The 24,676-nt window shown below is 49.1% G+C and overlaps 1 protein-coding gene across 1 annotated transcript in view; it reads left to right on the top strand.

Annotated features, from left to right (window-relative positions):
* Positions 1–23,955, top strand: part of Rassf2 (Ras association domain family member 2) — a 39,021-nt gene extending 15,066 nt beyond the window's left edge. The window contains exons 2-11 of the mRNA XM_036185289.1: positions 3,509–3,599; positions 6,489–6,564; positions 8,560–8,711; positions 10,661–10,749; positions 11,516–11,676; positions 13,116–13,217; positions 15,280–15,331; positions 15,975–16,096; positions 18,317–18,414; positions 20,129–23,955. Of these exons, the coding sequence (XP_036041182.1) occupies positions 3,541–3,599; positions 6,489–6,564; positions 8,560–8,711; positions 10,661–10,749; positions 11,516–11,676; positions 13,116–13,217; positions 15,280–15,331; positions 15,975–16,096; positions 18,317–18,414; positions 20,129–20,198 (981 nt within the window). The 5' untranslated portion in view covers positions 3,509–3,540 and the 3' untranslated portion in view covers positions 20,199–23,955. The remainder of the gene's footprint in view (positions 1–3,508; positions 3,600–6,488; positions 6,565–8,559; positions 8,712–10,660; positions 10,750–11,515; positions 11,677–13,115; positions 13,218–15,279; positions 15,332–15,974; positions 16,097–18,316; positions 18,415–20,128) is intronic.
* The last annotated feature ends 721 nt before the right edge of the window (positions 23,956–24,676 follow it).

The raw sequence follows: 24,676 nt of genomic DNA, 5'->3' as shown, positions 1-24,676 counted from the left end.
GAGGCAATGAACAAAGAGAGCTTTATAGAAGATACGCTTGGTGAGTTAGAGACCAGCTAAATAATTCTGAAGAAAATAAGGGATGGAAATTTTGGATGAAAATAGTATGAAGCTTGGAAGATGGATGAATGGATGAATGTATAGATAGATAGAGAGATAGAAGGATGATAGGTAGATAGAGATAGATATATAGAGACAGATAAGATAGAAGGATGGGTTGGGAGGATGCATAGATCAGAGGATGGATGAATGGTACTGGACAGAGGGGATAAGCTTTTTCAGAAGAACCAATAATAGAAGGAAGATAGGAATTAGGCAAAGAAAAGAATATAATATTACTTCCTCTGCGTTTGAGGTGAGAAAAGAGCTAGTGACCAGGCTCATTCTTTACCATTAATCTGATTTTCACTGGAACCTGACTCTAGAATGACTCTGACCAAGGTCACCTACAACTTTCATGTAGTTCCAGTCAGCCTCCACGTGTCTGTCTGTTCCCTGGGCTTCACCACCAGCTCCTGGCTCCACTATCACCTCTGTCTTGGACACCTTGTCCTAAAGATTTCAGAACACCACGTCTCTTGTTTCCCCTCTGCCCACTCTCTTGGCTGGGCCACCTGGAAGCTTGCCCTAACCCTCTCCGTTCTCATGATGTTATCTGTTCTAACTCAGAGGCTCACACTCCCATCTTGTACAAAGGGTGTGTGTTATTGGTTGTTTTCACTCTTTGGCTCTTTGGGGGGTCCACCACCCAGCTCCCAGATGAATCACCCAGAGTCTTACTCTTTCTTATGAACACCTGGCCTTAGCTTGGCTTGTTTCTAGCCAGCTTTTCTTTACTTAAATGATCCCATCTATCTTTTGCCTCCGTGCTTTTACCTTTCTCTATCTCTGTATACCTTTCCCTTCCTTCTTACTCCCCCCCCACCCCACCCCCAGTATCAGAGCTTTATTGGGGGGAGGGCGGAGGACAAAAGAACCAGGCCTGAAGGAAAGCACGTGCAGAGAGCAGAGAGAGGGAAAGAGAGATAGTGGGGGCAGAAGAGAGAACAGAGAAGGGCCTTTTCCTTCCTTCTTATTCTGTGTCTGGTTCTGTGGCTTGGTGGCTACCCCCCTTTCCGCCCCCCCATCCTCCTCTTTTCTCGCTCCTCCGTCTCTTCCCAGATTTCTGCCCCCTTGTATTCTCTTTCTGCCAGCCCATCCATTCTTTCTCCTGCCTCACTATTGGCCATTCAGCTCTTTATTTGCCCCTTCAGTGTTTTAGACAGGCACAGTAACACAGCTTCACAGAGTTAAACAAATGCAACATAAAAGAATGCAACACATCCTTGCATCACTAAACAAATATTCCATGGCATAAATGAATGTAACACATCTTTAACTAATATTCCATAACAGGTGTACTTCTGCCTGGACACATCTACCCTGTACTGATGTCGTCACCTTCTTGTCAGTGACACCTGGTGTGTGTGTGTGTGTGTGTGTGTGTGTGTGTGTGTGTGTGTGTGTATCACTGAATTCAGTTGGCCCCCAGGACCCAACCTAAACTCAGATGTGTCCTTCCTGTGGGCCACCATGGTCCTCCCTTGACAGAACTGTTTACTCTTCCCGTTTCTCCAACCTGCACACTGAGAGCAGGGAAACTGTTTGCTTTGCACAGACAGGCACACAGTGAATGCTAATGGAATGTGGAAACCTGCAAGTGCATAGGAAGCGGACTTTTGGGGGTATTTGCTAGATAAGAGTAACTACCACTTAAAAAGGAAAGAAAAGCTCTTAAAACAGTCTGCCTGCCCTGTTATTTTCTCTTCTTTCTGCACAGTACATACTTACTTGTTTTTATAGTCAGATTATGTTGGGTTTTTGGAAAAACACAAGTATTTAGAACTCAGACCCCACTGTGTCCTAAGGGCCCCACTATTGAGTACACAGATGGGCTGTGCATCTCACTCTGGCTGAGGAAGCCTTTTATTCATTTCGCATAGTTGCTGGGACAAATCACCCAGACCTGGGGCCTTAAAACAACACAGATTTATTGTCTGACAGGTCTGCAGGTCAGAGGTTTGGCTCAGTTCTCTTGGAGTCAAAGTCAAGGTATGATCAGGTCAGGCCCCTTCTGTTCCCACAAAACAGTGAATTCAGTTTAATGATAGACATGCTGAAGTGTGTCAGGGAAGGTGCCTGGTGCCCATGGTGCCTCAGAAATAACAGGGCTTGGTAACTGGCAGGAAGGCAGAATAGGCACCTACCTGCCACAGCAAGTATGTATACTAAAGTGGTGAGGATGGGCTAGCCACCAGCCAAGCCTTACCTGCTGTCATTTTTACTTTTTAATGCTTTTTTTTCTTTTTCTGACATTTATCTGTTTTTATTTGATGTGTAGAAGTATTTTGCCTACATGTGTGTCTGGGCACTGAGTGTGTGCAGTATCCACAGAGGCCAGAAGAGGGCATTGGATCCTCTGGGACTGGAGTTATATTCAGTTGTGAGCTGCCATGTGGGTGCTGGAAGTCCGTCCAATCTGGGTCCTCTGGAAGAGATCCAATGCACTTAACTACTGAGATGTCTCTCTAGCCCTGGGAATTCTCTTAATAATTTTTTTTTTGGGGCGGGGATGGGGGGGGGAGGCTAGGGGTGTCACTCCTGAGAGAAAGCAGCCTTTTACTCATTTACAGGGGGCACTAAGTAATATCTAGAGACTTGGCTTTTCTTTTGTGCACGTAATCTCATTATAGTCTAGGTTTGTCTGGAACTTGCCTGGGCTGGCCTCAAACTCACGACCCTCCCGCTTTGTGCCACCATTGCTCAGTGTTAGACACTTTTGTGATAGTCATGCCTGGGACCGTGCTACTAGTTTCCAGCAGAAAGAGGTCAGGGAGGCTGGCAAGCATCTTCCAATGCAGAGGGCAGAGCCACAACAGAGCACAGTCCAGCTGCACATGTCAGTGGGTGAAGGCCGAGGAGCCCTGGCATATTATGTAGCAGATTGGAATATATGCTTTCATATACGTGGGCTGTGTAGACATATGCATATGTTACTGTGACATGAAATAAAAGAATGAGGCTGAGTTTCCTAATCCATTACTTGTTTTCCCAAGTAATGAACTGCCTTCACACACTGCACTCCAGTGGCGCTCACAGAGCTGTGCTGTGCTGCTGGGCATGGCTTTATTTCAGATGGTTTCCTGTCCTAGGTCAACTTAAATAGACTTTGGGATGTCCCTGCCAGATGAGACGCTGTTCCATGTGGCAGATGTCCTTTTAGAGAGAAAACCCATTGGCCATCCTTGGGATCATCTTTGTTTTCCGTATTTTCCTTGGCTGGGGCGGAGGTCATACTCTTTCTTTCCTGTGGGTGTTTTTTTAGGGTGTGAGGCCAGCGGGAGGCAGTATAGCATCTCATCAGCTCTGGCTGTGGATCTGGGGGAAGGAGAGCCATTCCCGCTGATTTTGCTGGATCTACCAAGGTCACCACCTGACTCTAAACCCTGGCTTCTCCTTTCAATTACAGGCCTCTTCTTCTGACGAAAAGAGAAAGGAAGGATGGACTACACTCACCAAACTACCCTAGTCCCGTGCGGACAAGATAAATACATGTCCAAGTAAGACATCTTGTCATATTGCTCTGCCAATGCTGGTACCCCGCGGGTAGACAGAGCCACTGGGAGAGGGGTCTCACTTGTGTGAGCAGCTAAACAGCTCAACGTGGACTAGGAAGAGCAGCGGCAAGATAGCCAGCAGCCATAGATGAAAACATGCCTCAGGGAACCTAGCCTGACCAGTAAAGGGATGATAGGACACAGCACCTGTGGGAACTCAAACGAGGCTTCCGGAAAGAGGAGTTGGCTGAGGGCTGCTTGCTAGGGTCCGAATGTGTGTAACCCACCCCACCCCCATTTCCCTCTGAAGTCTATGGTGATGGATTGGGATGTGGGCTTCTGTAGGGGTGGAACCCTTGTCTGTGAAGGGAATTAATGGCCTTAGAAAAGCCGGAGGGTGTTGGCTTATCCTTCTGCCACATGAGGAAGCGGGGAGGAACCAGCCCTTGCTAAATGCTGACTCAGCTGTAGCCTCCTCCTGGACTCCTCAGCCTTAGCTGAGAAGTGAAATCCTATTGTTTTTAGGCCCCTTAGTCTATAGCCTTTTGTCACAGCTCCCATAAATGGACACAAACACGGCTCACTGCTCCTCCTGGGGTTGCCTCTGGAAAGACTAGGCTGCGATGGTGTCATGGACTGCCATGGCTCTGACTAAAAGAGGCACAGGTACCCTCTGAATAAAAGAGAGAGTGGGGTGTGGTGATATACACCTTTAATCCCAGCATCTTGGAAGGCGGAGGATTGCCAGTTCAAAGCTAGCCTGGGCTGTGTGGTGAGTTCAAAGCCAGTCAGGTAACTTAGTAAAATCTTATCTCAAAATTAAAAAGAAAAAGGAGCTGGGATGTAGCTCTGGCTACACTTGCCTAGCACCACCAAGTACGAGGTTCATTCATACTACGAGGAAGGAAAAAGGAGAAGGGACTGGTCCATGGCTTTCTGTACGTTGATGTCTCTGGAACAGGCTTTGTAGCTAAAATGACAGAGGTTGAGTAGACATTGATTCCAATCTCCTCGAGATCAAATCCAGGGCCTTATAGACTAAGCTGTGCCTCCAGTAGGGATTTTACCTCTTAGATACTTCCTACCTTTAAAAATTACTTAGCTTATCTGAGACTAAATTGTCTTAGCCACTACATAGCAATGCCTATTGTATGAGATCCAGAACATTCTCAAATCTTCACCAAAGGGTTTCCCTGGGGACTTCTAGTGAGCAGGAATTTTGAATAGCACAGTGAACCTTTGGTTGGGTTTTGGGGAGTGACATTTTTCTCTAACTCAGTCCAGCTTGTGTGGATGACTCCTTTGCTGAAGTTTGACTAGTCTGAGTTTCGAGGACACTCCAGTGGGTTTAACTTCCACTGGGGCCCACACTCTCCATTGGGGTCGAAATCTTCCTATTGGCCTGCTGGGTTTAGATGGGCTGAGCTCTGTCACCTCTTCCCTGGGAAGCAGGCAGACACACAAGATAGGCAGCTTCCCAAGCTGTCACCTGGTGTCGTTCATGGAGTGATAAACAGTAGTCACATGTATCAAGAGCAGAAGATTGCCAGGGTCCCAAGGAATCCTCTGGCCCATGTCTATTTACTGCTCCCCAATAGGTCTGCCTTCTTCCCCTTAACATAAGACACACGAGACTCATCAGTGTAGTGTGTATATTCATTGCTGTGTTAACCCATGGTGACAGTAACTTCCTTTATTCACCTAGTCTGTTGATAGGCATTTGCTAAACCTCTTCTTCTTTTCCCCACTCTCTCCTCCCCCCCCCCCCCCCCCCCCCCGTGTGGCCCTTTCTTTCTCTCTCTCTCTCTCTCTCTCTGTCCCTCTCCCTCTCCCTCTCTCTCTCTTCCAATAAACCTCTAGAAAGCTAAAAAAAAAAAAAATTGCTAAACCTAACAGGGGTTTGTCAGTGAAGCCCAGAGTCGGGGACAAACACCTCCCCACCCCTTGCAAGCCTCGTGGCCTGCAGTGAGATGATCCCTGAGGGGTGAAAAATGAAACTCAGGTCAGTGCTGTCTCTGCAGACACTGGGTCAAGCCCTCCAGGGACTGACCTCAAGGTTTGCTTTCTTTACACATTTAAATATAGTAGAACTTGTAACCTGTGACCTTTACAATAAGAATGGATTCTATTGGCTGATAAACAGAGCTCAGGGCTAGGGCCTAGAGAAGAATCTGTGATTCACATAAGGATAGATTTGTATTGGTGTAGGATGCCAAGTACATGGGGCCCCTTTTGTAGGGATGTGGTCTAAACAATGCTCAGGATATTGAGGGGATTCACGTGGCGGCTGCCTCCTAATAGACTAGCAGAGAATCACCAGGCTGACTGATCACTTTTTACTCTGGCATTCCAGGTGACTAGGCATCTCCCATTTCCTTCCATTGAAGAAAACAGGCTTTTGTAATTGACAGGCTTGGTTTCTCCAATGCTTTAAGCTGAGCCTCCAAGTCATCCCTGTCAACTCCCTAAAAGGGCTAGAAGTCTCAGAGCTTTGTGAAAGCCGATAGAGGTCACCTTGTCCTCACTCACAGTAGAAAGAGAGAAGAAAGGCCAGAGAGAGGCAGAAGTCCTGTTGGCACGGAAAGGCATTTGTCTGAGTCTGTGACTGACATCTGCTGGTTGGGGCCCAATGCTGGAGATGTTGGTCTTTGTCTACAGGCTGCCATGACGTTCCCAGGCTGCTTCCTAATGTTGATCTTGACCCTGATCATGGGGAAAGGTGTCAATGGGGTGGTTGATGCAGAACTCTTCATGCATGTGCGTACGTGCGTGCATGCATGCACACCCATGTGTGCATATCCTCAAAGGACTGCTGAGGCCAGTTGGAGGGTGAGCAAGAGAGGGAATGATTGCACTGTGATGACTTCAGCTGGCAATGTACTTCTCCCCCAGGAATGAACTTCTCCTACATCTGAAGACCTACAACTTATACTATGAAGGCCAGAACCTGCAACTCCGACACCGAGAGGTAAGGTGTCCCCATGGAGGCCTGGAGGCTCCTGCCCTGGTAGAGTTCAGTCTCTTTCTTGTCCCTTCTGCCATGGCAAATGACCCTAGGATTTAGGATGTCAGTGGGTCTTCTTCTTTTTATTCATCCTGTATCTGTTTCTGTAAACTATAAAGACGCTTGTTAGAATAACTTATTCTCAGTTGTTCTTGGCTAACTAGAACACATTTTCAAGGGATCAGCCCCTGGCGATTTAGTTCATAGGAAGAGAGAGCAAGTGGTGACTTTCAGTTGCTAAGGCAAGCTGTTGGGGAATAGCATACAAGGTACTGTGGCCTTTCTCTGTCTCCTCAAGCACTTCACTTACGGTCCTATTGCCTGTTAAATCCCATCCTGCTATTAAGCAAAGTAAAGGAGCGATGCCAGTTCTGGCTGGCTGGAAACCATATAAACAGCCCGCCTACATAAAGCCTTCCTCCTTGAGAACACCAAATGCCCTCCCTAACATTGTTACATTCCTCGCTCATCTCTTTTAGTCTCACCCTTCCCATGAGGACGATTCGTTAGCCCAAATCCGTTGATCACTCAACAGATGTTTGTGGCCCTGGTTCTGGCACTCATGAAAGCTTGGGTTCAAAAGGGAAAAAAAAAAAAGCCTGACCCTTGTAGGGGATTAACTGGTGGCTGGGCTGTAAGCGTGAGCCTTGCTTAGGTCCTTGCATGGCTGTCCTGCTTCTATTCTTGGATTACTTTGTGCAGCAGTGAATGCACAGCCTGGCAGACAACTTAAAAAGAGAGAGGTTCTATTTGTGCTCACAGTTTCAGAGGGTTTGGTCTGTGGTTACTTGGCTTCATGGCCCAAGTAGAACATGCTGGTGGTGGAAGTATGTGGCCGGAGAATTTCTTCACCTCATGGCAGATAGGAAGTAGAGATATATGGGAAGTTACTAGAGAGCAGATATAACCCTCAGTGATCCACTTCCTCCAGTTAGACACTTCTTCCTAAGGTGTCCACCAGCAAGGAACCAAATGTTTAGCCCATAGCCTGTGGGAACATCTTGTAATCAAACCAGAAAGACCCTGTAGTTCCTCTCCGAGATCTCACAGCCTGAATCGGATTGGAGAGCTGCAGTTGGGGAAGTTTTACATTGAACAAAAGTCAACAACCTTTTGGTATAACTTAGAAATTCCTGAAGGATTTATTCACCTCTTGGGAAGTGTTGTGGTGTGTTAGATTGTGACAAGCACAAGGGAGTTTTGCTTTAAAAAAATAATCAGGTCAACATGGCAGCTGGCAGACAGTTGACACCTTTTAAGGCCACGGTTCTGCTCCAGGAGTGTGTTCTGTAAGTAAACTTGGGGAAGGCTTTGAGTCTCTGTTACCCAAAGTCAGGTCGGATTGCTAAACACAGGGAAACAGCCAGCTCAAGGGGTTTCTTCTTCCTTCTAATTAGTAAGGCCAGTCTCTGTTACTTTAAGGGCCTGACCCTCTCTCCCTCTCTCCTTCCTTCCATTTTTGTTGTTTTTTTCCTCCCTCCCTCCCTCCCTCTTGCTCCCTCCCTCTCCCTCCCTCCCTTCCAAACATGTCTTTTTTAGGTAGGTGCTCATTCTGTAGCTCCTACTGGCAAGGAGCTGATAGCAATCCTTCTGCCTCAGCTTCCTGAGCACTGGCACCCGAGGTATGAGCTCTCCCTCATACCTGGCCATTGTATTCTGATTTCCTTGAAGTCATTAGGCTAAGACCATACAAAGCTTTTGATGAACTGCACATCTGTATCTCAAGCAAAGAAACAGGATTTGGGGAGCGTGTTGCTGGGGACTCTCTCACATGCTGCCAAGAGCCTTCCCTCAGCTCAGCTCCTTCCCAGAAACCTTTGTGCTTCTGACCTTTGAGGTCAGTGGCAGGGAGCTAGGGACTTTGCCACAGGACTTCACTACAGAGCGAGCCTCAGAGCTAGGATTTGCACACCACGCGCATCCCACTCTGGGCTCAGCACCCTGGTGGCTTCGTGACAGGAAGAAGATGAGTTCATCGTGGAGGGACTGCTGAATATCTCTTGGGGGCTGCGCAGACCCATTCGGCTCCAGATGCAGGATGACCATGAACGCATCCGTCCCCCTCCGTCCTCTTCCTCATGGCACTCCGGCTGTAACCTGGGTGCGCAGGGGTGAGTGAGGGGAGATGAGTTTGAGGGTGTCTGGGGCCCCTGGTCCTAGAACCCCCTCTGCTACCTGCCGTGGTTTTGGGGTGGGGAGGTCCACAGGCACAGAGTGAGGAGGAGTGGTTCTGAGTCAGCAAGGGGAAGCACTGAGGAGTGGGCTGCAGAGGGTCCTTCCTCAAAGGTTCTTGTTAGTGGCTCACTGCTCCAAGCTTGCAGGCTTCTGACAGGGCGCCAGCCCACACACATCCTCCTGGCTGGAATGGGCCTGCGCCAGGGACATCTAGGATTTGAACCCACTGATCAAAGTTCTCGCTATCTTGGTGGAACCTAATGGAAGAACAGGAATGTTCTGTCTGAGCCAACCAAGTGAGGTCAGCCAGGGGTCTCCCGTACACCTGGAACAGGTCATGGCACTCTCCTATTGGTCCTCACTGCAAGTCCGGTGAAGACCATGTCTGATCTCCCACCTTCAGTGGCCAGATGAACAACTGGTTGCCAGCACCCGGCAGATCTTTTGTTCTCTCTGGGACTTCAGTTTTAAGATCAAGTGACTAGCCTTGTTCCCCTCGAAACTTGCTGAGGTGGGTGGCGTTCGGGCCAGAGCCTGGGTGGAGTGGGATGTCTGCTGAGCCAAAACCACAGTGACGTGCTTTCTACTTTAAAGGGGAACTGAGCCCTCCCTCTCTGCTGGCTGCCTGGAACAATGTTGCATTCCACAGCCAAGTGTATCATTCTCCTTAGTTGAGAAATATCTGCACAACAGCCAAACCTCCAATCAACCTTGGCTCTTCCCAAGAGACCGGAAGGAGGGAGGTTGTTGCCCCGCCCACTGGGCATGGGGAAGCCTGGTCAGGACTTTTGGGCTTGTTCTCAGCACTTTTACTGTGCTTCTGGGCCGGACCCTCCGTGCTGGCACTGACCTTTAGATTGTTACATTCTGTTCTTTAAGTAAGACAGTTTAAAAAATCCCGTTTTCCCCTGATGCCCTTGGCTGCAGCTGCCCAGGGGTCCTTCAGTCCACACTCTTGCGGTTTTTCTCCACTCCCCATGATAACAAGCTGGTTCTTGAAGCCTGTAAATATTTTAAGGGTTTTCAGAAGCATGTCCCAGATGCCAGCACAACGTAAATGTTGCCTACAGGACTGTGTGTGAGGTGGCAAGGCCAGTTTCTGCTCTGGACCCCAGAGAGAGGGGGGTGCCACCTGGGCCAAGCGCCTGCCAATCTGTGGAGGGTGCGGACTGAGTCTTAGACAGCCGTAAGGAGAAATTCTTGCAGCTTTTCAGTTTTCCCTTTCTTCCCTTAACGCCATCCTCCCAGGAACACAGGCCTTAGAAAGCCCCTCTCCTCACCTCGGCCCTTACTGTGGAGCAGACTCTCCCTTCAGACTGAATCCCCTGTTGGTTTCAGATGTGTTTTTCTGAGGTGCCTCCCCTTCTCTTTGGGGCTCCCAGTCAAACCCGGGTCTCAGCTCAGGTGACCTGTTGTGTGGCCCCTTCTCCGGCTTGCAGCCCTGAGAGCATTCCTGGTTCCTGAGCCGTAGATAGTTCCTGAGATATTCTTCTAAAGAAAGAAAGGAAGAAAGAAACGCAGCCTGGTATCGTGTCCTGAGAACATGAGCTGTAGACCCCACATGTGCTTTGAGAGTCGGTACAGGCCACACACAGGCTTTGTTCTGGGTCTGATGATGGATCGGGAGCTTGTGCTGGTGCAGAGGTGGGGATGGCCACCTTCCTCCCCAGTTCCCCGCCCCCATCCAGCCTTAGAATGGGCTCTGTACCAGCCCCTGGATGCGCGCTCACTCAGCACAGCCTGTCGGCCTCTTGCCTGACGGATGGGTGCTAGTGCCCTCCTGCATGGCATGGGCAAAAGCTTGCTCCCATTGCAGGAAGGGGGCGTGAAATTGGGACGTGTCCTCTCAGGGGCTAAACAAGTCTGTCCTGCTTGCTACCTTCAGCTCCACCCTGAAGCCTCTCACCATGCCCACCGTTCAGATCTCGGAAGTGGATACGCCTGCTGAAAGCAGGGAGACACCCAGCCCCACAGGTATGTGAACGGCAGAGGACCCTCCAGCTAGAGGCCGTTTGAGTGACAGCGCCATGGTTTAACCTGTGACTTTGTGTAAATATATAAAACCCACATGGATCAGTATCTTTTTTTTATTTTATTTTAAGTTGAAAGAATTTTAAATCTCCCACCTCCTCCCCTTTGGTTTCCCTCTCTTAAAGCAATCTGCAGCATCCTTCGCAATGAAACAGGCAAATGCATGCAAATTCATACAAATCCAGGCAGACGGCCTGCTCTCCCCACTTGGAGAGGGCATGGCTCCTTCTTATCTCTCCGGATGAGTGACAGCTTTTGTCAGAAGCCCTATTCCCCCAGTCCCCTCATCAATAGCAGCCACCATTTGACTTCTTGTCTCTGTGACTTTGCTCTCTTGTGAGTTGACTCACAAAGTACACACCCTTTCATGACTGGCTAATTTCAACCCAGCCTTCAAGGTTCTTCCAGGCTGTGCCCTGTGGCAGCTTGTTTGCAGCATCTGGCACGCCCTTAGGTCAGGCACTGTTCTCAGCCCTGTTCTATGTGTTAACTTCCTTACACCCTCACTTGTTGCCCCTTCAGAAAACTGAGGCACGAGAGGCCAGGGAAACACGGCGGGGAGAGAGCCTGAGTCTGGAGAGCTGGCTCTGAGGCCTGTGCTTGGAACCTGTGCACTGTTAACTCCTCAGGAAACTGGGTTATGTCTCCTCCAGCAGGAAATCATTTTATAAAGGGCTCAAGCAAACAGTTCACTTCTCTTCCTTTTCAGACTCGAGGGGCCTGAAGCCTGTGCAGGAGGATACCCCACAGTTGATGCGCACACGCAGCGATGTTGGGGTGCGCCGCCGTGGCAATGTGAGAACATCCAGTGACCAGCGGCGCATCAGACGCCATCGTTTCTCTATCAATGGCCATTTCTACAACCACAAGGTAGAGGAAAAACCTCGGGGACATCACTATTTTCTGGGTATCTGCCACTTCAGTGCTGTGGCCATGTGGTCGCAGGCCGGGAGGTGCCGGGGTGTTGGGGGAGGGCATGGGCACAGGACCTGGGAAGCCAAGAAGTTTTGGTTCAGTCTAAAGGTTGTGAGTGTGATGGAGGCTTTGCTGGCTTCTTGAGAGATTCAGGACTTTGGGTGAGGAATAGTCCCTACTAGGCGTGGGAGATTTCAGTAGGCTGTATGAGGCAGACTTAGCTTTCAGAGTTCCATGAGCACATCTCACGAACCCTTCCCTTGCCTTGGCCGGTCAATCTGTGTAGTTAATTTCTGTTCCCACCTGGCCTCCCCCAGCACCCAGCACCCTGTGCTTTCCTCCTAGTGTGAGAAAGTGACCTTCACTTCATTATAAGAGTACTAGAGACCTAGTGAAAGTAGAGAACAAAAGTACAAAGTACATTTCATGACTTTGCAAATCAGTGGCATCCTAGAGAAAAGGTAGGCAGGCTGCAGGGCCATTTGGTACAAAACATTGGTTTTTATATTCCTAATCACATTTAACTGATCCTTAAGTTCCCAACTGGCTGAGTTCTTTAGAGAGGTACAATTCCCCATCCTATTGGCTCTGGATGCAGACCTTTCTAATTTCTAGCCTGGGACTTGAATTTCCCTCCTTTTCTGAACATAGGGCTCAGTTGGGTAGCAGACTGCCTGTAGCTTTTCAACAGTTAGGATGGACCGAGAGTGTTCAACCAAGTAAGCACTGGTACCAGCAGGAGAAGACAAGGGCTCGGTGCTGGTACCCCCTGCTTCTCTGTTCCCCGACAAGCTGTGAATGTACCCCCTGAAAATGGACCATAATGATTTACTCTTTTCTCTGCTGCCATCTGACCTCCTGAGCTGATAACTAATTTTGAGCAAGGCTACAGGTCTCAGTTCAGCTCAGCATACAGCCACCTCGGGGACCCCAAGCTAGCTAACCCTCCCTTTCTTTCCGCTGCTTAAATCCCCCCAGAAGCAAGTGTGTGGTGGGAGGGTGGTTGGAGACTATCTCATGCCCAAGTGCATGGTGCAAGGGTGGCCAGAGACCACCTCATGCCCAAGTGCATGGTGGGAGGCTGGCCAGAGACCACCTCATGCCCAAGTGCATGGTGGGAGGCTGGCCTCTCAAAAGAAGGGTCTTTGAATATTTTGCTTATCTGGTCTCACCTCTAACCCTGCTCTTTGGAGCTCAATTTCCCAGGTGAGCATAGTCTGAGCTGGGGAAACTCTAAGGGCCACTTTGTCTGCATCCATGCCTGATGCTGGCCAGAGTGTCTGGGGCTCTCCTCAAGTACATTTCCAGTACTGTCGCTGGGCCCCTTACGCGCTGGCTTTGATACTCAGCCCTTGTCCCCGCTCCTCCCCTAAGCCAGACCCCTCTGTTGACAGACATCAGTTTTCACACCAGCCTATGGCTCTGTCACCAACGTGCGCATCAACAGTACCATGACAACCCCCCAGGTCCTGAAGCTGCTGCTCAACAAATTTAAGGCAAGTTCTCTCATTGGCTGAGGGCCTCGGGGATGTCAGGGTGGGCGGAGCCGGGGCGGGGCCTCAGGGATGTCAGGGTGGGTGGAGCCGGAGCGGGGGTGGGTGGGGGGTGGGTGGGGGGTGGGGTGTGGGGGGGTGGGGTGTGGGGTGGGGGTGTGGGGGGGTGGGGGTGGGGGGGTGGGGGGTGGGGGGGTGGGTTCTGGGATGTCAGGGTGGGCAGGGCCTCAGGGATGTTTGGGTAGGGGGGCGGGATGTCAGGGTGGGCAGGGCCTCAGGGATGTTTGGGTAGGGGGGCGGGGGCTTGCCGAGTTTTCCCAGGATTCTACAACCCCAGATCCATTGCCTAGGGAACGGTGCCACCCACAGTGAGCAGATCCCCTGCCTCGATTAACATCAAGATAGCTCTCACAGACCTACAGACTCTAGACATCCCTCTTTGAGGCTCATTTTCCAGTGATTCTAGATTATGTCAAGATGATAATTAAAACACCAAGTATTTACTTGTAGCGCAAATCCTAATTGCTTGCAATAATAAAAACCTGGAGCCAGATATCAAGGTAAATGCTGAAAGATCAGAGAGACAAAGGAGCAAGCCACAGCCACCTCTTACCTCCCCAGCTCCTCAGCCTGAAAAGGGGGCTGAGCTGGGAGAGACGGGTGGTGGTGCACGCTTTTCATCCCGGCACTCGGGAGGCAGAGGCAGGCGGATCTCTGTGAGTTCCAGGCCAGCCTGGTCTACAGAGCTGATCCAGGACAGGCTCCAAATCTACACAGAGAAACCCTGTCTGGAAAAACAAACAAAAAACAAAAGCAAAGGGGCTGAGCTCCTGTCTTCTCCCTCCTTGCACTCCTGTCTCCATCCGGCCATATCACTTCATGTCTCCACTTCCCTAGTGCTGGGATTAAAGGTATGCTCCACCACTGCCTGACTTCTATGGTTAACTGGTGGCTAGCTCCATACTCTGATCTCCAGGCAAGCTTTCTTTGTTAGAGCACAAACAAAATATCACACATTTACTTTTTTTTTTTTTTTTTTGAGAAGAGACCTCACTATGTTGCCCAGATTGGCCTAAAGAGAGCCAATGACTTTAGCCTCCTGACTGGCTGGGACTATAATAATGAGCCTAGCTAGTATTCTTTTTCTTTTTTTTTTTCCAATGATTTTATTTTTATCTATATGTTTAGTTTTTTTTGTGTGTTGCTAGGACCCAAATCCAAGTCCTCACACTGAGCAACAAACACCCTCAGCCCTTGTATTCCTGTGTTCTTAATTTCGTATTTATTATCTGTGTTTGCTTGTGCCAGGGTGTGTGTGTTTGGGGGCGTGTGCCACAATGCATTTGCAGAAGTCAGGCGACAACTCTGTAGAGTCCATTCCCCCCTCCACTTTTTATAGGCTCTAGGGCTCAAGCTCAGGTTGTCAGGCTTACATGGCAAGCACCCTTGCCCACTAGCTGTCTTACTGGCTAGAGTTTTGTTTTTGTTTTTGTTTTTTGTTTTTTTTTCATGGAACCAGTGCAACCTAGGACACAAGGCTCAGAGTTTGGGTGCCCTGGCACCACCTGCCAAGTGGCTGAATTGAGTGGGGCAAGTTGCCTTAACCTTTCTGTGCCCCAGCTTTCTTATTTGTAGGCAGGGTGGTGCCCACGTCTTGTGGGATGCCATGGTATGACATGAGCGGACACGCGTTAAGTGTGTTAATTAAACCAGTCCAAAAGCTTGAAATCTAAAATGCACCAACCTCAGAAACTTTGTGAGCAATGATGTGACTCAGTCATCATCTCGGGTCTCAGGTTTTTGTAGAAGGAAGCTAAACTGGTAAAACTTCTGCCCAAATCCCCAAACCTGAAACGTGTCTTCTCCCGAACATTGCCGGCGAAGGATGCTCCGATGCTATTATCTGGCATGATTGACAGTTCCCTTCCTGTTGCGTGTACTCCTGGGTTGTAAATAAAAGGTCCTGACTTTGCAGAAGCCTAGAGTCTGGCTTTGAAGAGTGGAGGTGGAGGGAATGGCTCAAAGCTGGGATGTTTCACTGGATTATTTTTTGTTCTTGATTCAGATTGAGAATTCGGCAGAGGAGTTTGCTCTGTACGTGGTCCATACTAGCGGTGGTGAGTCTGAAGAGCACAGTACACTTCAAATCCTTCAATTAACTCAAAATAGCAAGTTCAAAACAAAACTCTTTATTCCATTGTTGATGTTTCCTAAAATTCTAAATGCTGTTTGTTCCCAAGCCTGGTGGGCTTGAGGGACAAGAGCCCCGGGGAATGTCATGTAAGCAGTAATACTAAATCCCCAAGCTTAACTGCCTATTAGAAAATGAACTGGAGTAGCATCTTCCAGAGGGTCTGAGGCATGGTAGTGTATATGGGGGGGAGGGGGAGGAGGCTAGTGTGTGTGTATGGGGGGTTAGTGTGTGTGTATGGAGAGCTAGTATGTGTGTGTGGGGCTGGTGTGTGGGGGGGGGGGCTAGTATGTGTCTGTATGGGGGGCTGGTATGTGTGTAAATGGAGAACAAGTGTAGGGGGGAGGGGTAGTGTGTGTGTGTGTGTGTGTGTGTGTGTGTGTGTGTGTGTGTGTGTTGGGGGGACTACTTTTAACCACAGATGGTGAGTAGTTCATCCCAACATAGTCTGACTTGTGTGGCTGCATCTCCTAAGTTGCCTGTCCCATTTGGAGCAATAAACTGGCCGCCATTCCTGGTGAGAAAGATCTTGGGCTGAACTCAATCAACCTTGATGGTGTTGCTTTCAGAGAAGCAGAAGCTGAAGAACTCCGACTACCCCCTGATCGCCCGCATCCTCCAGGGCCCATGTGAACAGGTCTCCAAAGTCTTCCTGATGGAGAAGGACCAGGTAGAGGAAGTCACCTATGATGTGAGTCCCTTGTGGTTGGTGGTCCGCCCTCAACAGCAGGGGGGGGGGGGGGGGGGGGGGGGAGGAGGCTTATTGGTTACAGTATGATTTTTTTATTTTACATTTACATTTTTTATTTTATTTTATTTTCCAACCACAGATCCCTCTTCCCGCTCCCCCCAGCACCCCCCCCACACACACACCAAACCTGTCCTATTCCCTCCTTCAAAAGGGTAAGGCCGCCCATGGGGAGTCAGCAAAGCTTGGTACATTCAGTTGAGGCAGGACCAAGCCCTGCCCCACTGCATCAAGGGTGAGCAAGGCTTCCTGCCATAGGTAATGGGCTCCAGAAGCCAGCTCAACAGCATGACTTTTTAACCAGAGCTTTGTCCCCTGTGGCTGCCCTGCTTTAATGGCAGGTTCTTTTGACAGCAGTGGAAGGTAGGCCCTGTGGGGATTGTTAGAGGATTGCATTTCTTGAGCCTCTAGAGGGTGCTGGGGTTCTGAGAGCTTGGGAAGCATGCTCCCAACACCAAGAACTCAGCAGGGAATTTCTCTTCTTGGGTGTTAGTTGATATAGTAACAAGCACCCCCAAATCCAAGTACCTTATAACCTTCACCGTTTTTCTCACGATTCTGCAGCCCTGTGCTAGGCTCTGGGGTGAGTTTGTATCTTATTCAGACCCAGCAGAAGGGCAGTGGCTCCCTGGGCTCTTCTCCCCACAGTAGGTGGTTAGGAGCATAAGAAACCCGTACTGGGGCTGGGGAGATGGCTCAGTGGGTAAAGAGCTGCACATGTGTGAGGAGCTGAGTTCAAATCCCCAGGCCCCACATATATCTAGGTGTGGCAGCATGTGTCTGTAATTTCAGTGCTCTACAGTGAGATGGGAGGTGGAGGCAGGAGACTCCACAGGGGTCTCCTCACCTCTTGGGCCACCTAGCTTGTCACATACAGTGGCAAACAACAGAGACTGTCTCAAACAAGGTGAAAGATGAGGTTTTCCTCTGACCTACACACCATGGTACACGCACGCACACCGTGGTACACGCACGCACACCGTGGTACACGCACGCACACACACCGTGGTACACGCACGCCCTTTACTTGAGCTCCTGTACTCACACACATGTACATATGTACACGTTACAAAACATTTTTGAAATTTTCAAAAGAAAAAACCTAGTCCAAACCGGGGAAGCTCATTTGAAGCCTCCATTGAGATTGAGTGTGTCAAGTCTACAAGAATTCCAGTGTCCCTCCCCCCCCAAGCCACCCAGACAAGCTCAGCACTTGTAGGGTAGAGGAACACCTGGAGTTGAGCTGAGAGAGCAGGACAGGGGTGGTTTTGTTTGGTTGGTTTTGTTTGGTTGTTGTTTTGGGGCTTTTTTGGTTTTTTTTTTTTTTTTGTTTGTTTGTTTGTTTGTTTTTTAAAGACAGGGTTTCTTTGTGTAGCCCTGGCTGTCCTGTATCTCGCTCTGTAGACCAGGCTGGCCTCGAACTCACAGAGATCCACCTGCCTCTGCCTCCTGAGTGCTGTTTTGTTGCTCTTGTTGTTGTTGTTTGTTTGTTTGTTTGTTTGTTTGACTGGGGAGGGAAAGCTGCTTCTTTAACTTCCCTGAAGCAAGTGCCTATTTGGATACCCAGAGACTGGAGACTGAATCTGGGCTGTGATGACTCCTCATTCCCTCTGGGGAGAACAAAGCAGTTTACTAAGGTCTTCTTTGGTCTTTGATTTGTTACAGTTCTGGAGATGGAACTTAGAGCCACCTCCACCCTGCCAGCCCCAGGAGGGATCTAGAGCCCATCCCCACTCCCAGCCACACCCCCAGCTCTAGAAGGGAATGGAGCCCATCCCCCCCCCCCCCCCCAGCTCTTGGAGGGAATGGAGCCCATCCCCACTCCCAGCCACACCCCCAGCTCTAGAAGGGAATGGAGCCCATCCCCACCCCACCCCCAGCCACACTCCCAGCCCTTGGAGCTCTTTTTCTGGGTCAGTATATGAAAGGGAAGTACTTTTCTGTTTGAAGTCACCAGAGTTGTGGCTTGCAATAATGAAATGAAAACTGAGAAGTGCCAAATTGGAATCATGTAAATGCAGGCTTTTTCGTGCAGACTTGACCAGCCTGGGGTAGAAGGAGGAAATCCTGGCTTAGTGGGGAAATAGATTTCTGAAGACTTTGTGCCTTGAGGAAAGCGATAGCAAAACTTTTTATAACAACAGGATTTGACCCCCTCCCCAGGTGGCCCAGTACATAAAGTTTGAGATGCCAGTCCTTAAAAGCTTCATTCAGAAACTCCAGGAGGAAGAGGACCGGGAGGTGGAGAAGCTGATGCGTAGGTGAGCACAACGTTTGGGTCAGACTGGACTTCAGGGCCCCGCTGTTAGCTGCCTTGTGGGGACTGGTGCCTGAGATCTGACAGATCCAGATCTCAGACAGGGACCTGAGCACCGGGTTTTGGTTTCCCACTTGTGTGTCAGCAGCTTACTTGGATATGAGATAGCTACTATCCTTTCCTTTCCTTTTATGAAAGAACACTGGGAAAGAATGTGTTAGCTTCAAATCTCTTTGGAATCTGGATTTAGAAATAGGGAGGTCCCTTTCTCTTGGGTCTTACTCTATTGTCTGTTTCTGTAACTAAACACTCGGGGCTGGGTAATTTAAAAGGAAAAGAGATGTATTTAGCTCACAGTTCTGGTGTGGGGTTTAAGGGCACACATGGCCCACATCTGCTTCACTTTGGTGAGGGACTTATGGCAGATGATGTGGCAATGATAACCACACACGAGACAGGAAGCCAGAAAGGGACTTGGGGTGAGCTTTTTATAAGAACTTGTTATTTGAAGAACTAACTGGAGTCTTGTGAGACTATATTAACTCGACTCTTACCTAACATCACCATGTGGAGACCAGACTCCAGACACACGAACCTTCGGCAGGAGGCAGGGTCAGACAGTGGCATGGTGCTGTCACAGCAGTGTGACGAGGCTCCTAGAAGGAAGATGGCGTTCCCTCAGATGAGGCTCAGAGTCTGGGGTTATTTGAGGACAAAGTCTGGAGGTCATTTGAGGGTCCACCCAGGTTCTGGGGCATTTCTCAAAGGGGTGCAGGCAAAGAATGCTAAGACACAGATGCGCTGGGAACCTTAGGAAGGTAGTCTGCAGAGCAGAGATGGCCTGAGCTGCCCACTCCGAAGTCCTTTCCGTCCTTCCTCCCTTTAGATGTGTTCTTCTGGAAATGTCATTTGGGCTGAAGAGTTCAGCAAGCATCTTTCTGAGAGGAATCGATGATTTCAGTTTGGTCACAGAATAGACTGCCTTTTGTGGATATAATAGAAGGTCGTTAATCTGGTGTTGGAGGATAAAGCCAAATATTTATTTCCTGTTTTCACTAATTCGTGTGACAGCAGCTGACATTTTATTGAACACTTACTACGTCCTGGACTTTAACATAGCTTTTGCTGTATAGTACAAACTCCAAATATGAGGAGTATGCCCCCTGGGTCCTGTACCATGATGCCCAGTCCAGCAGTGCCATAGCTCAGGAACTTTGTGGGAAACAGAAGCCACCCACCAGCCATGAAGCTGTGTGTTCAGTAGTTGTTAAGGGCCTCTTCTGCAAGAGCAGGCACTGGGATAGGCAGACCCATCTGAGGTTACCATTTTGATAGACCCTCAAAAAGTAAAACACTGGTAATTTTATATGGCTCGGCCTTGACTAACGTCCATGAGATACCCTCCCTGCATACGGAGCACTGTGCGCAGTACCTCTAGCTTAGTAAGCACTCAGTAGACCCTGGCTCTATTGCTGTTGGTATCTTTGTGTTTCTAGCCACCATTTGCCACACTTTGTAACCATAGTAAAAGAGTCTAATTTGGAACTGACCCCTTTCCCTGTCATCCTAGTGTGCAAGGGTGTGTGAAGTGGGTGAAAGGGGTCAGTGATGAGAGCTAAGATGCAGGGTAGTTGGGCTCTGGCGTTGCTTGGGTGGCAGGGGAGGCGTAAGAGGTGTGTTGTAGACTGCCGTCTACTTCTGGCTGCTTTTGTTTCCAGGTACACGGTGCTCCGGTTAATGATTCGGCAAAGGCTGGAGGAGATAGCAGAGACCCCTGAGACCATCTGAGCTACAGGAACAAGGGAAATCCAGACACTCCAGGGGCCGCTGCTGACCTGAAAAGACCCATGGGAAGCTAGGCACTGTCCTTCCACAGAAATGTTCCCACACGAACCTCTGCAGCACCCCCAAAAGCCAGCATGGTTCCCAGGAGCTGCAGACAGCTGGCCATCTCTGGATCCCTGCTCTCCTTTGTTTCATTCTTAAGAGCTTTCATTCCTAGGAGGACCTGCCATGTGTGTTCACATACCCGAGTGTTTGTGTGTGTGTGCTCACATACCTGGGTGTATGTATGTGTGTACACACATGTATGCATATGTATACTCACTATGCCCATATGCCTCTCTGATGTTTTCACATGCAATTAAATTCCAAGCAGCCAGCACAGGTGCCATGAAGCTGGCAGACATACTGCTCCTGGGCAGGAAGAGTAGAGGAATAGCTAAGACTTTTTTTTTTTTTTTTTTTTTTTGCCTCTTCGAGTGCCAACGGCAGTCACATGTATCTGCCATGTTTGAAAGGGAAGAGGATTCTGCAGACTCACCATTTGGAATGTCTGAAGGTTTGTAGCAGAGAGTCTCCCCATTTGCCAAGAAGGATGGGTGACGGTGAGACCCTTGGGAATTGGTGAAGTGACAGCGCCATGCCCTTGGGGCAAGTCCAGTGAAACAGAAAAGTGAGACCACTGCGGGGCAGATGCAATGAGTCCGTGAGTTTTTGCACTGGAAAGGTCATTGGAGATAGCACAATGAATGTCCTCTGCTCTGTGGACACCTGGGAAAAATGGATCCTGCCTCTGTTCTTGGTGTTTGGACACTTCTGGGTGTTTCTGCTCTCTTCGTTTGCCACTCCGATTCTTGGGCTCCTCCTTGGCTCGAAGAAACATCTGAAACAAAAGTGTCTGGAGTGCATACAACTCTGACCTGCTCATGTGTCAGGGCTGGGTGTGTACTGAGATACAGGGCATCCAGAAGTTTCTAAGCATCAGTGGGGCTGAAGGGAAGGATAGAGGCCACCTGCTGAAATGACAGGTGCCTTCAAGCCCTCGAACACCATCCCATCAGTAAGCGTTGTTCCCGCATGGAGTTGGGGCTTTGCGTTGGAAGCTAACACGTTCTTCCTTCTGGCCTCTGCACACTTGCAAGCACCTTCACCTTATACATGGGGATGAATTCCAAGAATGAAGACTCGTCCTGTTGTTGATTCAACACAGGGATCAAGGAAGTTCTTTGGGAGTCCTATGAAGTGTGGACAGAGAGGACAGTGCTCACTTAGCCTCTGAGCTGCCATGCTGCTGATTTTTAGAATTAGCCTCATTGGCAGAATGGGCAGGATGGCCCTGTACACCCTCCACTAGGGAAACTGTCAGGCAGCTGGCCGCTTGTGTGGCTTGTACCATTTGAGGTGGGACAGACATGATAGGAGCTTGGTGCTGGTCTATGAAATGCAACCAAGCAAGATGAGCAGCCTGTAACTCAGGCATCCCCGACCCTCACTGCCATAAAGTGTTCCTCCCTGTCTGCTCTCAAGAAAGCTCTAGAAGTGTAGCAGTTGAGGGACCGAGGGCCCCTGACCAGAGTGCCTTTTAAGGACGGTGGACCTCTGCAACAGACCTATTCCTCTGTAAGTGTGTTGCTGTTCTCCACCCTCCTTAGAAGGTCTCATTGTGGGCTTTCAAATGATGGCTTGTGGCTGGCCATTTTGCTGGATGTCACTTAGCAACCTAGCTCCTCTGCCGGGGTAGCACCGTCCGTCCTATGGGCAGTGTGAGGGAAACCCAGAGCAACTTAGTCTCAGACATACGCTCCAGTGGACATGAGCAAAGCACAAAATTAGGGGCAGGGGATGCACCTTCCCTTATCATCAGAAGCTTCGGTGGACTTCAGTAAACCACAGAACTCCGCAGGGAGCTGGGGGTCCTTTATTACAGATGAAGAGCAGCTTTGCAGATGCAAGTATTTGAGGAAATGATTTGGATAATTTCCCTTCCAGTTATTTTTATCTTGACTCTTCGGAGCCTATATTGCCCCATCATTCCCCTTTGGGAGCTAAGGGGCTTTCCACAGAGCACTATCTCTTACTGGAAAAGGATTTCTGGTTTATAAAGGTCCTGTGTGATCCTGTTAATTGGTGACTGTTGGAGAGTGTTGGGTTGCCAGGCTCTCCAAGAAGGTGTTGCCAAGGTGATGACTTTTAAAGTGTGGGGTTCAGAAAGAGAGTTGGGGTACATATCCACTAATCCATCTTGGCCTACCCTCTAGAGTCATTTCTCACATCCATATAGCTGCTGATCAAGAGTTTTAGAAACTTGGCTGGGGATGTGACTGTGTGGTAGAGCACTTACCTAGCATGTGAGAAGCCAACTGCCATCTCTAGTACCACAAGAAAAAAGCAACTGAGTGTGGTCCAGTGGTAGAGGGATTACTTAGTGTGTTAGGACCGACTAGTTGGTTTCCGACTCCAGCACCAAGCGCCACCCCACCCCATGAACTTTGGAAACCTTTAAAATAGCCGCAGCTAAACAGGCCTCTACAGTGGCAACTGGATTTTCTCACTGGTGCCACTTGGCTTCGAAGCCTTGAACCTCAAGATTGATTTGTGTAGCTTATGTAATTGTGTGCAATGAACCTGAAATCCTGTGGAATAAAAGACCGATGCATGGAGGCGGGGGAAGTTAATCCGACTTGTGGAAAGTGATTTGGCCTCATCTGAACTCCTTTTCCCCGTGAAAAGGCTTACGTTACAAGGCGATCACGTGAAGAGGACACCCGACTCCATCTGAGTGGGGTGGGGAAGTCAAGCATGGGCTCACATTCTCGGTGACCACACTGGTGGGAAGGTGATGGCTCTGAGCAGGTGCGGGTGTTAGTTGGAAAGGGGCCCAAAGCACAAACACCAGCCTGCCTGTGCTACTGGTGAAGGGCACACTGCTAACACTGGACAGACAGCAGCCGAGGCTGGGAGAGAGACTCAAGAGGACATAGAGCCCAAGGCCAAAATGTTGGTCTTAGTCACGATGTTTTGAGAGGAAATATTTGCACCCTTCTCCTTTCCTATTTCTAGAAACCAGATAAGGACATTTTATCACTTTATCTGTGGCATATGATCATCTTCCAAAATCTGTTGTCCATGTAAAAGCAGCTTGGCAGGAATTGTGTTTTGTGGGTTTATTGATGTCAGGAGGGTAGACGAATCTGGCCGAATGGCAAGCACACTCAAGAAATTCCAGCTCTTATAAAATGACAAGAACAATAAAACCTCAAAACAAAACCCATGTTTTAGTTGAAGCTTTGTAACATGGAGAACTTGGGGATCAGAGATACATTTCCAAGCAAGAAATATGGCCAGTGACCAAAGGAGTCTTCATGTCCCACAGCAGAAGGCCGCCCTGAGCTCACTCCCACAGCCTGCCTGCTTTGAAGTTTTTACTTGGGTTGTTTTCTGTTAAGTTGGCTTCTGCCAGATGGGAGAGCATCGGAGAGAATAAACCCTGTGTGACATCCCTTCCTTCAGACACAATTGAAAGTGTTCACCAAGTCTTGGGGTACATCTCCCTCCCCTCCTCCTGCTCCCCGTTAAACTGAGCACTTAACTGTGAACTTTTGGAAAAGCCTCCATCTCCAGGCTGCTGGCTTCTGGGGTTCCTTCAGGTTTCCTCTTAGTTGTGTGGAGTCTTTTTCTTTGTTATAACTCGCCTATTAGGAATGGTACACGACTTGGTTCAACTGTGGGTTCTAAACTAATAAACAGATGTTTGTAGGCCTCAGTGGTTTTGTAACCTTTTATTGAAAGAATTTTTTTTTTTAAATGCACATGACTTAGACCTTATTTAAATAAAGCAGTTTTAGAAGAAAGTCCCTGTGGATTCGGTCTGTAGGTCTCGGGAGGGGAACTCTGCTTCTAGAGGTCAGTTGTAAGGTGGAGGGTGGGTCTTGGGAGGGGAATTCTGCATCTAGAGGTTGGTTATAAAGTGAGCACACAGTTCAGCTCATAAGCCAATTTCCTTCCCAAGGGGTTTATGGTTTGAATGTGCCCAGACTTAGCTGTAATGTTTTAGTCCATTTGGGGTTGCTATAATGAAATAGCAGAGAACTAGAAACTTATGAAAACGCATAGCTCATATTCTGGAGCCTGTAAGGTCTACAAGCATGGAGTCAGCGCCTTTGTGATGTATGGTGAGATCAGATAGCAAGACAGAGAGAACATGTTAGAGAGAGCTCCGTTTTACAGGTTGTGTTGTCGGTGTTGGGAGTTGAACTCAGCCTTGTGCATGCTAAGTACAAAACCGCTCCTACAGTAGCCCACACTCCTACACACCATGAGCAGATTATTCCATTCACCAGGGCAGAGTTCACCCTCACAGCACTCTGCCACTGGGGACCAGGGTGAATTTGGGGAACACGTTCAAACCACTGACTGTTTCGGATCAGAAGAAAAACACATGTATTCTGTGAGTCTAGCTGAGGCCACTGGTACACCGAGTATGG

This window comes from Onychomys torridus, chromosome 4 (genome assembly GCF_903995425.1).
Source record: "Onychomys torridus chromosome 4, mOncTor1.1, whole genome shotgun sequence".
Classification (NCBI taxonomy): Eukaryota; Metazoa; Chordata; class Mammalia; order Rodentia; family Cricetidae; genus Onychomys; species Onychomys torridus.
Note: the sequence above shows the minus strand (reverse complement) of the source record. Positions and strands in the feature narration are given on the sequence as shown.